Source organism: Vombatus ursinus, unplaced genomic scaffold (assembly GCF_900497805.2).
Source record: "Vombatus ursinus unplaced genomic scaffold, bare-nosed wombat genome assembly UNPS02014786.1, whole genome shotgun sequence".
Taxonomy (NCBI): Eukaryota; Metazoa; Chordata; class Mammalia; order Diprotodontia; family Vombatidae; genus Vombatus; species Vombatus ursinus.
Genome location: NW_020954564.1, coordinates 19,076,103 through 19,093,541, shown reverse-complemented (window position 1 = coordinate 19,093,541; position 17,439 = coordinate 19,076,103). Strand labels below are relative to the sequence as shown.

General features: G+C 37.5%; 1 protein-coding gene and 1 pseudogene across 1 annotated transcript; both read right to left on the bottom strand.

Moving 5' to 3' along the window:
* Positions 1 to 632: 632 nt before the first annotated feature.
* On the bottom strand, positions 633 to 1,652 carry LOC114047200 (annotated as a pseudogene).
* A 14,319-nt stretch (positions 1,653 to 15,971) lies between these two features.
* Positions 15,972 to 16,907, bottom strand: LOC114047360 (olfactory receptor 2D2-like). Its single transcript, XM_027868171.1, has one exon. It carries the CDS (start codon positions 16,905 to 16,907, stop codon positions 15,972 to 15,974), a length of 936 nt encoding a protein of 311 aa, XP_027723972.1.
* Positions 16,908 to 17,439: the final 532 nt, after the last annotated feature.

The following is a 17,439-nucleotide window of genomic DNA, read 5'->3' as shown; positions in this document are numbered from 1 at the left end:
ATTATCAATGTGGAATACTACATGGAATACTAGACATCATTGCTGTTTTTAATTAATTTTGCTTCATTGCTTTTTTCCTTTTTCTTCCAAAATCTTGGTTATAAGGAATAGTTCATGTTATAGAGAAAAGTAGAATAACATGTTCAGAAATTAGGTAGGTTCAAAAACGTAAGCAAATGGTAAAATAATAAAAAGTAATGTGTCCGGTATAGAACAGAGCATTGCAGATGTGGCCTTACTATAATAGCATATAAAGGCATGATTACCTTATGCATTTTTGACACTGTATTTCTACTCAAGGTAATCTAAAAGTAGGCCAGTTTTTTTTGTGTATTTCCTCCCTAACTTCCCAAAGGCCTGATCCTTTCTTTTTGTTCCCAAGCATCATTATACTATACCTGGTTGTTTCCCAAAGTCTAGAGTAGAATTTTCTGTTGTAATAATTCCACATTAATAAGACTCTATTCTAAAATCCTACACATTAACAAAGTTCTCATCTAGTTCTTTAAGATGATAGACACATCATGCCATGCCTCTCCCTATACCTAACACATATTACAAGTATACAACACATAAATATTCTAGGTATCACTACAGAGCAATATAAACATGTATTCACATGTTAGTCATAATTAAAAGGCTATTTTTTCATGTGGTAGGAAAGGATATAGTAACCCTTGGAGTGAAGAGACAATGCTATATTTAATGACAGTGAGACAGTCAGGATCTGAAGAGTTTCCTCTTTTGGCTACATTCTTGAGTGCCCTCTTCACATGCTTGTTCCTCAGGCTACAGATGAGGAGATTAAGCATGTGGTTTATCACAGCATAGAACACAGACACCAGTTTCCCCTGCTTCTTAGAGGATTTAGGTGTCATATAGTTGATGATTGCTGCCCCATAAAAAATAATGACCACAAGGAGGTGGGAGCCACAGGTGTAGAATACCTTGAGTCTCCTTGTGGTTGTCTTCATGCTTACAACAGTCACTATAATAGAGCCAGGATCCAGGATCAGAGTCATGGGGATGAGAAGAATCACCACTCCCATGAGGAAAATGGCCATCTGTGAGCTACAGGTGTCTGCAGATTCCAAGGTCAAGAGGGGTGGGGACTCACAAAAGAAATGAGCGATTCTATTAACTCCTTGGTAGGGAAGTCATGTTGTGAATGTATTGTCAACCAACATCACTAGAATACCACTGGCCCAGCAACCCAAGGCCAAGTGGCCATACAGTCTCCATGTCAAGATGAGAGGATAGTGCATGGGATCCCAGATTGCCAAGTACTGGTCATAAGACATCACAGCTAACAGTGCACACTCTGTACATCCTAAAAAGAGGGAGAAAATAAGCTGAGCTGTACAATCTAAGAAGGAAATAATCTTCCTCCTGGACAACATGTGGGCAAGAGCTTGGGGAACAATACAAGTAGAGAAGCACAGGTCAGCCAAAGACAAGTTGCAAAGGAAAAAGTACATGGATGTATGGAGCTGTGAGTCAATCAGAACTAGGGAGATAAGGAGCAGGTTTCCAAGTGCAGTAACTGAGTAGACTATCAGAAAGAATATGAAGAGTAGGAGTTGGGTTTGAAGGTCATCAGAAAGTCCCAGAAGGAAGAATTCTGTCCCCCAAGTCTTGTTGGTGTCCCTCATCTTGTTTTTTGGTTCCTTAAAAGAATTGCAAATGTTGGGTACAAGACTGTAACCTATAGAGTCATAGAATCCTAGTATTAGAAGGGATCTTCAAAGTCCTATCTCCTACCCAGCTATCAAAAGCTGTACTGATAGGTGGTCATTGAACACAATAATAAGCAGTAAACTATCACACCAGTAAGCCATTGTATTCAGGGGCAGTTCTAAGTGTTAAAAAAAAAATGCTTCTTATATTTAACAGAAATCTTCCTCAGTCTGACCACCCATGCCACTTTACCCTCTATATATGCTTTCTTGGTAATTTCATCATCAATGACTAACTATTATCTATGAAGATGAGTCCTACATCTATATATCTAACCCCAGTCTCTTAATTATGCAGTCTTACCCGTTCCCCTTTGTAATGTCTGAGATGCTATACAAATTCTTCAAAACCCTTTGCATGTTATGCAAATGAAATCAAACAATCAATAAACATTTATTAAGCACCTACTATATACTAGGCACTGTGCTAAGTAATGAATGCAGATACATACAGATATAGACAGATTGCCTAGAGTTCCAAACAGGAAGCTCACAAATTCCTTTTACATACAAATGCCTGGTTACCCTCAGCCTTCTCTGCTTCCCACCTACCCTAATACACTCCTAGCTCTTCAAACTGTTACGATGCAATTACCTCATGGCCAGTGTGAAGAGCTATTTGACACTATTCTCTTCCCTATCACTTCCTTTCTAACTACAAAGGAAGATCATGCACACTCAAGGCTCCCCAATTTTCCTCTGACATTCACTATTACACAACAATAAATTTCAATAAAGGTAGTATCTTTCTCTTACAAACATGTACTTCTTCTGGGATTTCCTCCTTCCTTTCTTGCTGAGCTGTTATTCAGTTGTCTCAGAAAATCCATCTCTTTGTATATCTGCCTGTTTCTCCATATCTCCCTTTTTCTGCCTGTCTTTGTCTTTATCTATCTTTGTTCCTCTAGCTCTTTTGTCTACCCTCTTCTCTCTCTCTCATGAAAACCCCTTTTATTTGTGAGACCAAAATTAGGACTAATGAGCTTATGAATAATACAAGTAGGTCATTTATGTCAAGCAAAAGGGAAGTGATTATATTTTGACATAAAATTAGATAAATCAGTGCCATCAACATTCAAAGCTCTTGAGACTTCCTGGAAAAATCTCCTCAGAATCTCCACAAGCATCTCTATCTACCTCCTTATCACCTTCTCATTAATTGTTATTCCTCATTCCCCAAGTTGGACTGAAAGAAGAGATATAAGAAGGCAGATATCTTTCTGTTTCTTTCCAACATTGGGGACTGTAAGTGTGGAACACTGAATATAATCTCAGACTTTCTGGTTTATATTGGTTAGTTTTGTTGGACTATTGTTCTCTCTTCTTTTTTTATTCTTCATTTTAATGAATAGTTCTCTGGGCAGAGGAAAGGAATGGTAGAATGCAATGGGAAATGAGAGTGATATAAAAACAAAAGCTCTCAATAACAATTAAAAATAAGTTGGTGACATAAGTTAAAAAAAGAAAGCAATAAATTGCTTTACTTTACAAATATTCTGCTGTTCAGATTCACTCAGGTGAAAGTACCCCCAATTAATTCAGCTAAATGAGATCTAATTGTCCTTACTAACCACATTATGAAAAGGAATTCTTCTTGGTGGGTAAACAGGATGGAGAAAGGATAGGGCAGTGTAGGAAAAGTTACTGAAAATTAGAAATCCTGGGTTCTGGTTCTGGGTCTGCCTTGGATTTGCCCCCTACATGAAATAATTCTCACCACTCCCTTTCCCACTTCTTCCTACTACTAATCTAAACTTAGCTTGATCAGAATCAAGGCTCTATAAAATCAGAAAGGTAGATCCAGAAGAAGATAAATCTCTAACTTGCCTTATCTCTCTGATATGATGTGAGGAAAAAGAACAGAACAAATTCATAGAACCATAGGTTCTCACAGTTTGATGATACTTCATAACACATCTAGTCCAATCTATATCTGGATAGAAATGTTCTTTACAGAATCTCCAATGAGTTATTAAATTCATGCAATTATGGAGAACTCACTATCTCATGAAACAATTAATTCCACTTTTGGATACTGTAGAAAATCATTACCAAGATTGAACAAGAATTTGCTTTTCTGTAGTTTTTGTCTATTGATCCTAGTTCTGCTAAGATTGAGTTTGAAAAAGGCATAATTTCTCTTCCACATGAAAACCCTTAAAATACTTGATAGAAGCCATCACTTCCTTTCTATTCCCACAAGTTTCTTCTCCAGTCCAAATATTCTCAGATCTGTCAAAATGTCCTCATATAGCATTGGTATAAGCCCATATTCCATCATGGCTAATTACCTCTAAAAATATTCCACCTTGTTAATATACTTCCTAAATGTAGTCCCCCCAAGTTGTGCACAATACTACAAATATAGTCTACCCAAGAAATAGTAAAGTGAGAGAATATGTTCTCCTGCTATGGACTTGTGCTTGTTTTCCATATCACATTGTTTAGTAATACTGAGGTTTCAATCCAGTAAAACCCAAAGTCTCTTTTCATGAATAACTTTTCAACTCATATCTACTTGTCCCTCCAATTGTTTGAACCCAAACATTAGACTTTAGATTTGTCCATATTAAAGTTCATATGAAAGTCATTTGTAGGGATCATGGGAAGGAAACTGGGATAGCAATTTGGTAGATATGGAGTCTTGCAATGAAGAACAAAGCTGAAGATGCTAAATCACATGATCAAACTCTCCCTCTTTCAGCAAACCTATTTTCTTTTGCTCTCCTCTTTCCTAAATCTAGTTTTCTCACCTGGAAAGCATTTCGAATGTTGTAAAGAGAATTCAGATGAGAAACATAGTACAAATGAATGAGAAATAGCCAATGAATGAGTTGGTTGACATAGAAAGAGCAGGGATCTTGTAGAGAAAGTAAAATGCTTAGTTTAGTCTTGCGAAAGGACCACTAATATAGCAAGAAGAGTTGGGAGAAAGAAGAAGTGTGGAAAAGTAAGTCAAATTATCCCTTTCCACCAGCAAGTCTCCTTGGTTCTTCCAAATACTTGCCTTTCTAATAAGGCCTGATTCTTTGAGGATGGTCTTGATATAATGGACAATGGTTTAAGACAGTGTCTAGAGCACTTAATATGCTCTAGAGAGGGTTCCTCCTCATTAGGTAGGCCTGGCGCTTTATGCTTTTTTCAGGGTGATTCACAAGTGATATCAAAGGGAGACATTTTTGTATAGCTGTTTCAACTCTACATCTTCAGCTCTAAACTCTCAATCTCCTCTCTTTTCCCTTCCTTGTAGTCTCTGTGGACACATGGTTAGGTATATACAAAGGCAAGTAAGTGACTAGGTATGCAGCCTCATATTTTTTTTGACATGGATTTATCACTTTTGAAAAGAACCTGTGAAATCCATATTTCAGAGTTGCAGGTTTGTTTTACTAAGAAAAAAAGTCAATTGAAAGGTTCCCAAATCATATCAACTAATGGAATTTTATTGCCTTGATGTTGTGGTGATATTTGGACATTTTGAAAAATGAATTAGAATCAGCAGATTCCAGTACTGAAGCTATTTTAACCCAAAGTATGAACCCTGTACTATTCAGCATTTTAATCAATAGTTTGGATGTCTGCAACATCCTTGACAAGTAATCATCTAGCTTCTGCTTAAAGCCTTCCAATACTGGCGACCTAATACCTGATGAGGAAGCTCATTCCAATTTTCCAACAGTTGTTGATTTCCAAGAAGATTATTTTCCTTAGACAATTGTAATTTATCTCACTACAGCTTCCATCCATTGGTTCTAATTCTGCCTTTTGATTGATGAATCTATTGTAGGGTGGGCAGGGCTTCATTCCAGGCACCCATAGGAAAGACATGTGCTTTATCTGTAATCATTGTGTCCACAATTCATTTCATAATCCTCTTTTAGCCCACACTGTAGCACAATCACCTCTAGACTTCTGGCCCCATGGTCTCATCCCATGATCTCCTTCTTCCAGGATCAGACTTGTTTCCCAATTCTAACAGAAGCTTAGGCCTGACTCTCCGAGGAATGCACCATCCACATTCCTGTAATAATTCCACCTGGGGTCAGTCTATTTGCTGTGGTCTCCCCTTTCTAACTGAAGTTACCACAAGCACAGATGTAGTGAGTTACAATCCCACCCTCCAGTACAAAAGACGCAGTTCTAGTCTCTCTTCCATATGACAACCATTCAAATATTCGAAAATGTCCCCTGGGGATCTAGGTGGTGCAGTGGATAGAGTGCTGGGCCTAGATCCAGGAAAATCTCTCTCCTGAGTTCAAATCTGTCCTCAGAAACTTACTAGCTGGGCAAGTCACTTAACCCTGTTTGCCTCAATTTCCTCATCTGTAAAATGAGCTGGAGAAGGAAATGGCAAACCACTCCAGTATCTCTGCCAAGAAAACCTCAAATGGGGTCACAAAGAGTCTAACACAACTGAAACAACTGAACAACAATAACGACAATCATGTCCACTAATTCTTTCCAAACTAAAGATGTTCGTATCTTTCAAATAACCCTCATGTGATATGGTTTCAAGTTTTCTCACCATCCTATCAATCTTTCTCTGAATACTCTGTACTTTGTCAATGTCCTTCCTAAAAGTGATGCCCAGAATTGGACATAAATTTACTTGATTTGGTCTGCCCAAGTACTAGCTATTCAATCATCTTCCTCACTCTGGGCACTATATCTCTGTTAATGCAGCCTTGACAAGATTCATCTCAGAGAAGAGGATGCATAACTATTTCTAGCTTTACCTTTGTCACAGAAAGCAAAATTCAAAATTCACTATCATCTGGCATTGGGATCCCATGTGACAAAATCTAGATAAATCTAGGAGTGCTGAATAGGGCTACAATGCGGTGTATGATACAGGCCTTCATTTATTCAGAAAAGGCAATAAAACAGAAGTCAGATAATCAACTATTACATGGCCTAGCCAGTAAAAATAGATCTTTTCAGATAAGGCCTGAGTAGTACAATCTTTATGCTGGATTCCAGGGAGCTAGTAGAGCACGTTTGTATCCCATCACTTATTAAACTTGTTCCCAGAGATCAGGTTAGATTCCTCCACCTTGCCCTACTACAGGAATTTCTACCCACAAATTATCCAAAAACCATCACTTTTTCACAGGCTAGTTTTCAAATGAAATGTTCTTTTCTCACTGTGTACCTTTCACTCATCTAGGTACAAAATTATGTCTTCGACATTGTGTGATCTTCCATCCTGCATCTCTTTCCTGGTTTTTTGTTAGTTTGAGAATGTTCACAGATGCCTTTTTGCAGATGAAAAAGCATCAGCAAGACAATAATATCCTTTATTTCAATAAGATCAAGTCAAACAATCTGATTCATGCAGTCTTGGAAAAGAACATCATTAACTACTCTGTCATTTGGGTTACTATTACAGTCATGAATGCAGCAATCATCCAGTGGTTGGTGATCACACTACCAGATAGTCTACTGGGCTACAATTGCTCTATTCTCATGTGACATTGCTCATGCCGTCACGTGTGGCTTCAGTGAAGAAATAATCCTCCCTCCCTCTAGGACACATAAGGGAAAGTCAAACCTCCAACTCATTGATTATGGTCCCAGAAAAGACCAGAGGCACAGTAAGTTGCCAGACTTCACTGCTCTTTACTAATGATAATGATCACAACCGATATTTATATAGTGCTTTTAAGTTTTCCCAATGCTTTACAGAGTTCATTACATGTGAGCCTCATAGCAACCTTATGATGTAGGTAGTACAGATATTAATATTACCATGTTATAGATGAGAAAACTTGTGCACAAAAAGGGTTAGTGACTTGCCAGTGCTCACACCTAGCTAGGAAATGTCAAAAATGTGATTTCAATCCACTAATCAATCAATATTTATTAAAAATCTGCTATGTGCCCAATACTGAGCAAAGCTTGGGAATACAACTACAAAGAAAAAAATAATTCCTGTGTCCAAAGAGTTCACATAATTGGAAAGACAACAAGTATGTATAACAGCATATGCATAATAAATATAAAGAGAATAAACATAAATTAATACACAATAGTTAAATGCAAGGTAGTTTGTGATGGAGGACACTAGCAATTTGCAAGAATCAAAAGAGGCTTCATGTAGAGAGTGGTAGTTAAACTGTATTTGAAGGAAGAGAGATTCTGTAAGGGAGAGGTAAAGAGAGAGTACATTCCAAGCTTAGGGATGACCAGTGCAAAGGTATAGAGAGTGGAGTACCATGCCAAATGTAAGTAACAGAAAGAAGGCTCATTTGACTGGACCAGTGAGTTTAGAAGGGGGAGTAATGTACAATAAAGTTGGAAAGATGGTTTGAGGCCTGGTTGTATTGGAATTTAGAAGCTAAACAGATTGGGAAGCTGAAAATACAAGTTGTCTCTGCTTTGGTCACAGCAAACCTTGAAAATCAGGAGGCAGCATCCAGCTGGATACAGGCTCTGTTCTCCATGATGACTAGATACTGTGAATGATCATACATGGCTACACAGTGGTCATATGCCATGATATGGCACCTAGCAATCCCAAGGAAAAAATCCTTCTGAGTTGCACAATCAAGAAAAGAGATAATTGTATCTTTAGTTTCAAGGTGACTAGCATCATGGGCACAACAACCAGGCTGAAGCTGCCAGGGAGGACACATTCTTTTTTTTAATAATATTTTATTTTTCCCAATTACATGCAAAGGCAATTTTTAACATTCATGTAAAAAATGTTTTGAATACCAAATTGTCTCTCTCCCTCACCTGCCCCCTCCCTAACATGGTAAACAATTTGATATAGGTTATATATGTACAATCATGTAAAACATTTCTATATAAGTTATGCTGAGAAAGAAGAAACAAACCAAAGAAAAAAAACACATGAAAAAAATGAGAATAGTATGCTTCAATCTACATTCAGGCTCCATCAAATTTTTTTCTCTGGATGTGGTTTGCATTTTCCATCATGAGTCTTTTGGAATTGTCTTGGATCATTACATTGCTAAGAAGAACAAAGTCAATCATAGTTGATCATCTCACAACGTTGCTGTTACTGTGTACAGTGTTCTCCTAGTTCTGCTCACTTCACTTTGCATAAATTCATGTAAGTCTTTCCAGGTTTTTCTGAAATCATCCTGCTTGTCATTTCTTATAGTACAATAATATTCCATTATAATTATACACCACAACTTGTTCAGCCATTCCCCAATTGGTGGACATTCTCTCAATTCCCACCCCCAAAAAATAGCTACTATAAATATTTTTGTACATATAAGTCCTTTTCTTTTTTTCAAAAAAATCTCTTTGGGATATAGACCCAGTGGTGATATTGCTAGATCAAAGAATATGTACAGTCTGATTGTCCTTTATGCATAGTTCCAAATTGTTCTCCAGAATGGTTACATTAGTTCACATCTCCACCAAGAGTTCATTAGTGTCCTAATTTTCCCACATCCTCTCCAACATTTATCATTTTAGGACACATTCTTGAGGAAAAAGTACAAGAGGTTATATATGGCAGAGTTAGCTGTGGTGCTCAGGATGGTAAGGAAGTTACCCATAAATGTTACAAAATAAGTGGTAAGATACAGCAGAAATAGAAGAATCTGTGGCTTGCACAGCAGGCCAGAGAAGGTAACAAGGACAAACATACTCACTATAGTCCAATTCCCCCAAATCATTCTCTTGGCCAAAGGTGGTGTGGTGTTCAATTCCCAAAAGGTGAAAAGACGCCTCTCAGTCCCAATAGGCTGGAGAAGTTACCAGCCACTGTCTATATCTCTATTATCCCCTCCATAAAGAAGACTTCGTGTGAGCTTCCATTACTCCACTGTCACTCTCACTCCTTCCTCAAGTGTCTAAAGATCCAAACATCTGCATCCCTTGAAAGATAAACATCTTTCAATGGCAAGAATATAAACTGAACGCTGGACCTGTAAAGCCTTTATGACCTAAATTCTGTCTCCACAGAAGATTAATGGGAATAGCTGCACCTTTGTTCTTTCCCCCTCCTTATCCCTCGGTCTGTCTATCAGCAGCGTGGAGAGATGAGGAAGCCCAGATTCAGGAAGAGGCTTGTGTGAAAACTGTTGAGATCAAGCAGGGATTCTTTTCTGTAAAACAAAAGTTAGGAAGCACAGAAATCAGAAAGCTTATTCATCAATCAGCAACAACATGTACTGAACACGCCCTATATTCAGAGCCTTAGACTAAATGCTGTGAAGGGTACAGAGGAAGGAAAGGGTAGATTTATTCTACCACAGAACTCTTTATTGGATGGAGAAATAGTTCATTCCTTCAGGAAGTGCAGTCTAATGGTCAGGCACATAAAAAAATAGGTGAATGATCCTTCGTTGTATCCGCATGGCAAGATGTACCATTGGACTCAGGAGGGAAACTGAGATACAAACAGAAGAATAGTTATTATTCACATCAAACAAATTAATATTAGTCCCAAGACCATGAGGAAAATTCATTTGTCCTGAGCAGCAGTCCTTCTTCATTTAATCTGCCAATCAATAAGAATTTATTAAGTACCAATTGTGATTGAGGCAATTTTCTTGATGCTACAATACAAAGAAAAAAACTAATCAATCCGTCTCACAGTTTCCAAGAGTTTACATACTATCATAGGAAATTATATATATATATATAAATAGATAGATAGATAGATTGATAGATATGTAAAGCACATATACCCAAATACTCAAATGGATCTATGATTTCATCATTACCCATCCTGTGTACTTCTAGTCCATGTCCTTCCAAAAGTTTGCTACAAATATGTTGCCACATCTGCAACATACTGGGAGCCTTTTTCCTACTCTCATAAAATTGCAAGAGTTTCAGAGGCCATTTACCTCTCATCCCTCACTTTTTCCATGTAACCAGCCTATCTTCTTTTTCTATCCCGCAATTCCTTATTGACATCCTTTATTGCTATTTCTCAAAGCTTCTCATTGGTTATGTGTTGCAGCCATTCTATTACTCTTTCTGTGATGCTCATCTTATATTCTAGGCTTCACTGCCACACAGCAATAATGCAAGAATGTTTGGATTGGAAAGATGGATCTGTGGTATCATGGAAGCTTTGGAGTCAACAAAAGTACTTTATGATTTCCCAAAAGCAATTCAGCACACTCTCCTTTTTTAGTTCTGAAACTAGATCACTGTCCATCTATACCATCTGTACTATGTGCCCCAGATACAGATTCTATTGAATCAGCTCTATAAGGGGTTAATTCAGATGGATGTTGAAATCTGGGTAATAGACATTGTTTATTCATTTGTTCTCATCTTGTGGATGGACAGGTCAGACTCCTTTAAGGGATTACAGATGTTTTCAAGGAATCTAAGCAGTGTATCTGGATTTGATGAAATCAAAACAATATCATCTACAAACAGGAACATCTGAAAGACCTTACGCTCCACAGAGATCCCTCCTTGATGTGGACACCATGATATATGTCTTCAACCACACTTTATTTTCCTCCAACTCATGAATAACTTTCACATTAGTAATAAGTCTTTTCCCATGTGTTAAAATATAGTCAGTTTTGTTCTTTGTGGTGTTGTTTAGTGTGTGCCATGTTCAGTAATTGTCAATTCTTTTTTTAAAGAAAGTGTTCATGATAAAGAGGCATGAGGCCACAGTATAATCTACAAGCTTTTGGTCTTTCATTTCTACCCCCTGAACTATACTTCCCCATACATTTTCCCCTAGCTTCACCTTTCCCAAACTTTGCATTTAAATCACTAAATATTAGAGTATATGACATTTTAATTTTTTTTAATCAATTCCTTCATAGAATCTCTCCACTTTTATCTTCAACAACCAAATGTTGTGCAAGCTGCAATTATTTTCATGGTGGCCTTTTTACAAATATCTCTGGAGAGTTCTACTCTGGTGTATCTTCCTGGCATGGAGATGATCCTGGAATCTCAAAGGCTATACAAACAGAACATGAGGTCTGGTAGGTTCCATCATGCTGGAAAGGTTCTGAATATAGGCCTAGGAAAAGACCTAGGTAATCATAGGCTGGTCACCTAGTAACTATTTTTAATTTTTTCAGCTATGGAAACCCATGAAACTAACTAAATAAATAAAAAGATTGCTCTCTATCCTTTGTGGCCCCCTTCTGCTTGTGAAGTGATGATGGTAGAGTGGTGGGGAAGAGGACAGAGAGGAGTCAAGGATAATATAGTCTTTAGACTCTCAGCAAAACTCAATTTGATTATTGGTACTCTAAATGTGAGATCCTTGGTAAATCACCAATGAATGGACATCTTGCTGGAGAAAGTGAATAATATCCACCTTGACATTTTTGCTGTAAATGAAACCAGAAGTAATATGGAAGCTGCAGTTAAATGGCATAATGGCTTCTTGGAGAGGCTTAAAAAAGGAGTTGGCAGATTTTTTACTTGCCCCAAAGCTACAAGAAATATAATTTTATAGGACCTTTGACCATTATGTATACAGTATATATGTGTATCTACATATACCTATGTTTGTATATTTACATATAAATGTAAAAACTGAAAAAGAATGATGTGTATGGGGAACAGCAAGTTGACAGTTTTAGGAGAACTAAAGAGAACGTAAAGGGTAATAACGTATAAGAGGCCTTGGGAGATAGAATGGAACCAGATTATGGATGGATTTAAATGTCAAATTGAGTATTCTTTATTTGACCCTCTAGGCAACAGGGAATCATGGGAACTTCTTGAGGAGGGGGGTGACAGTGGCAGAACTCTGCTTTAGGACTGTGACTTTGGCAGCTATGTTGGCTATGGATTGGAGAGGGGAGAAACTGGAGACAGAAAGATTAGTTAGGGGGCTATTGCAATAGAAGAAATAAATAGCAATGAGAGACTGAACAAGGGTTGTAAGTATGTGCTTACAGAGAATGTGATAGATAACAGAGCTATCTTGGAGGTTACAGACAATTCTGAGTTTGCAAACATGGGTTTCTAGAAAAATGATGGTACCACTGACAGAATTAGCAAAATGAAGAATGTTGTCTTTGGGCCAAAATATGAGTTCTTCTTTAGACAGGTTGAGTATGAGATGTCTTTGAAACATCCAGGTGAAATGTTCACTAAGCAGTTGCTAATGTAAGACTGGAACTTAGGAGAGAGAGTCAAGTCTACATATGTAGATCTGGGAGTCATCTACATAGAGATGATGTTTGAATTTGTGGAATGTGCTAAGATCACTAAGACAGAATATAAAGAGAATAAAAGAGAGCTCAGGACAGAACCTTGGTATGCTTCACCAGTTAGGATACAAGACACAAATGATGATCAAAAACTGAGAACAAGCATCCAGACCATTAGGAGGAGAAGAGAAGAGATATAGTCAGACCTGTGCTTTAGGAACTTCAATTTGGCAGCTATATAGAGGACAGATTGGAGAGAAGAGAGAATGATACATGATGCTTCATTGTCTCCTCCTCATAACATCCCTAGCTTTCTTCAAAGCTCATCTCATGTGTCACTACCACCAGGAAGTCTTTGGGGATTCCCTAAATACCAGTGCTATCCCCTGAGCATGCTACTTCACTACTCTAGTAACACCTCTTTGTATATTCTTTGTACATATTTTTAATTTACTTCTTTGTGTGCGTTTTGTTTCCTCCAACAGAATTGAAGCACCTTGAAGAGAAAATTGCGTATTTCTAGTCCCAATCATAGTACCTAGAACAAAATGGCTACTTTAACAATGCTTGTTCATTTGAATTGAATTGTACTGTATGGAATATGAATTACTATTAGCCACATGAAAAAGAATAGACTGCAAAAGAGGAGCGATATAATAATTTCTATAAGAAGATATTTATTTGAGGAAATACAAAAATAAGAGGAGGATTATAGGGGAAAGATGGAAGAGAGCATTGAGGACTAGAAAAAGAGAAGAAAAAAAGAGAAGTGATGCTGTGATAAAAATGACTTAGGCACAAAGAAGCGACAGATGCCTTCAAGAAATAGATCACCAAAGAACCATAAAGGTATGCTATATTAGTGATGAGGACATGAAGTATCTGCATATCTTCTGGAGCTTATTATCTGCCAAAATCAGGCAAATTAATAAATTATTAACTTCCTATAATAACCACTTCATGCTTTAAAAGGTAAAAAAAAATGCAATATGAGGAATAGCTATTCTCTATTCAATTCCGACTAAGAAGGAAGAAGTACTAGCTGCTATTTAGATGATGAGATCCATTGGGGAAAGGGACAGCCTCCTGACAAAGTTAAGTATAGAGAAGGAAATGGAAGTTTGATATCTGACATATACCCCAGGGTTGAGAAGAGTAGCTCCCAAAAGTCCTTCCCCTAAAGAATAAGTAGATCATTGACTAAAATTCTACAAAGGAATTCAGCTCACTTTTTCCATAGATATATGAAAAGTTCAAAAAATTAAATTCTGAAAAGACAATCACAAGTGATTCTGCTGAGGAAGAAAAGGGAAAATTGGATAAAGGGGCCATGGTGAATACATAGGTTAGTCACTGACCTAATCATATCTATAAAAAACAAGCATAAAAAAGGGAAGCAAGGTAGGAAACTGAGGATGAATAAATCTAGAGTGGCATGGTCCTTGTGTAAGAATAATGAGCTCTAAGACTCAGAATGAATTTTGGCAGGTGGTGAATGCTAAGGGTGACAAATGGATCTTTTAAAAAGAAATGGACTTGACTTGGAAGTCAAGAAGACCCTATTCAGAGTGAATACAACAATGATAATGGATTATCTGAATTAGTATTATCTGAATTCAGTATTAGCCTGAAGGGAAGTCTTTATTTTAATGTACAATAATTCATCTTTTGCCTAGTGCTATTCAGCCTTTTTTTGGTCAGCTACTTGGATCTAGTTATGCTTATCAACTTTGTAGATGACATAAAGCTATGAAAGATAGATATCATGCTGAATGACAGGGATATGACCCAAAAGAAATTTCTTAAGAAAAAAGATAAGCTATATCTTTTAGAATAAAATTTAATTAGGATAATATAAAGGTCTTGTGCTTGAGTTCAGAAAAATTAAATGCAGCAGTGAAGTCTATATTAGAGAAAAATTGTATGAAAAATACCTGGAGATTTTAATGAATTTCAAGTGCAATAGATATATACATATACATATACATATATACATTTATATGTATATGTATATATATATCAATAGTAAGAAATGGAAGTTCAAAAAACTGGATATATTTAGATAATAGGAGAAAAATTTAGATGGGGCAGTAAAACTGCTTACAAGTATTTGACAGATTTTCTTGTGGAAGAGGAAGTACACCCATTCTGCTTCACTCCAGGAGGCAGAACTAGAAGCAGCAAGTAGATGTTCCAGAGGTGTAGACTTTGGATAAGTATAAGAAAAAACATAATTGTTAAAGCTGTCCAGTGAAGAATAGGATGCTTTAGAAGGCAGTGTGTTTCACATTACTGGTGGTCTTCAAGCAGTAGTTGCTAGCATCTCAAAAATGTTTTACAGGGGATATTGTCTTAGGTGGATGTTAAGCTAGAAGATTCCAGAAATGTTACTCAACTAAGATATTCCGTGCTTCTTTCAATGAACCTTTGTATTCCACTTTTCAAGGACTCTCGTTATCACTAAAATTAATAAGAGTACGGATCATTTCATTCTTTGCATTTATATCCCCAGTGCCTACAACAGTGTATCTATTTACTAAATGATTGTTGATTACTTTGGTCATCTTCCTCTGTATGTACTATAACTTGGCAGTGTCTCTCTTTATATGTTGCATTTAGTACAAAATCTAGCAATGTAGAAGTGACCTTAGTGTAACAATATACAATGGCACCAGGACCATACACCTTTTGAACAATATGTAAATATGCATAGTAGTCTAAAATCAGGTTAGTCTTTATGCAGCTCCCTAATCACTTCCTAAATGCATGGCTGTCTCTATTTCTTCCAAAGAATCATTACAGCACAACTGGTTTAATATCCTGAAATGTAAAGCAGAATTTCCAGGGTCTATGATAATTCTATAGTAATAATATTTTCCCCATGGAACTTCAGACTAGCATAACTCCACTCAGTTCTCTAATGTGATAGATGTATCACGTCTATCCACACCTGAGGCATATTACAGGTATAGGATACACAGATGCGCAGCATATATGATTTCTCTGTGACTCAGTCATGAGGGAAAGTCCATTTCTTTCCCAGAGGCCATAAAACAAGCTTTGGAGGTAAAGGGTATTTTCAAATCCAATTATAGTTAGAGCATCAGAGTTTGCAGAATAGTCTCTTAATGGCTACATTCCTGAGTGCTTTCTTCACGTCTTTGTTCTTCAGGCTGTAAATGAGAGGGTTAAGCATGGGTGTTATCACTGAATAAAACATTGACACCAGCTTCCCCAGCAACTTAGCAGATTTGGGTGTCATGTATGAAATTATTCCTGACCCATAAAAAAGAGTGACTACAAGAAGGTGGGAGCCACAAGTAGAGAATGCCTTAAGTCTCCCTGAGGTTGTCTTCATCCTGACCACAGTCACTATTATAGAGCCATAGGACACCAGGATCAGGGATACAGGTGCAAGGAGGATCAATACACCCATAAGGAAAATGGCTGTTTCTGCACTGTGAATGTCTGCAGACGCCAAGGCCAGGATTGCTGGGGGTTCACAAAAGAAATGAGCAATCCTATTGTCTCCTTGATAAGGAAGCCTTAGTGTAAATGTTGTATCCACCAAGGACACTAGAATACCACTAGCCCAGCACCCCAAGGCCAGGTGGCCACACACCCTCCCCGTCATGATGAGAGGATAGTGCATGGGATCACAGACTGCCAAATACCTGTCATAGGACATCACAGCTAGCAGTGCACACTCAGTACACCCAAAAAGGAGGAAGAGAAGAAGCTGAGCTGCACACCCTATGAAGGAAATGTCCTTCTTCCTGGACAGCAAGTTGAACAAGGCTTGGGGAACAATAGTGGTAGAAAAAAAGAGATCAGCTGTAGACAAGTTGCACAGGAAAAAGTACATGGGTGTATGAAGCTGTGAGTCAGTCAGAACCAGGGAGATGAGGAGCAGATTTCCAAAAACAGTAACCAAGTAGACCACCAGGAACAATACAAAGAGCAGCAGTTGAGTCTGAGGGTCATCAGAGAGACCTAAAAGAAGAAATTCTGTAACCCAGGTCTGATTGGTCTGGCTCATGTTCTTTTCACTTCTTTAGAAAGGAGCCAACAGGAATTTGATGTGTGGATATAACCTGCAGAATTATAGAATCTAGTGTTGGAAGGGAACTAAGAGGTAACTAGTACAGTCTCCCACCCAATGACAAATCGGTGCCCTGATAAATGTCCATTAAACACTTTCAGTGATACTTAATACACTGTCCCAAAAGAAAGACATTCCATGGTTGCACAGTTCTGTTAGAAATTACTTTCAAACATTGAGGTCAAGTTTTCCACTCTATAATTTTCTACTATTGATATTAGTTCTGTCTTCAATCTTCTGGATAGATGTTCATTAAGTACTTCCTTTGAGAAGTAGTGTGCTGTATCATAAGGAAGGCTCTCCATTGTTGTACAGCTCCAATTATTGGACAGTATTTCTTCATGTCCAGCTGAAGTCCCCCATATTGTAATTTCTACCCACTGATCTATCTTCCATCACTTGATCCTGCATAGTCAATCTAACCCCTTTATCACATTATAGCCTGGAAAATATTTTAATACACTTTACA

Bases quoted from the DNA above. Each gene is read 5' to 3' on its own strand.
- LOC114047360 (XM_027868171.1), bottom strand. From the start codon at position 16,907: ATGAGCCAGACCAATCAGACCTGGGTTACAGAATTTCTTCTTTTAGGT.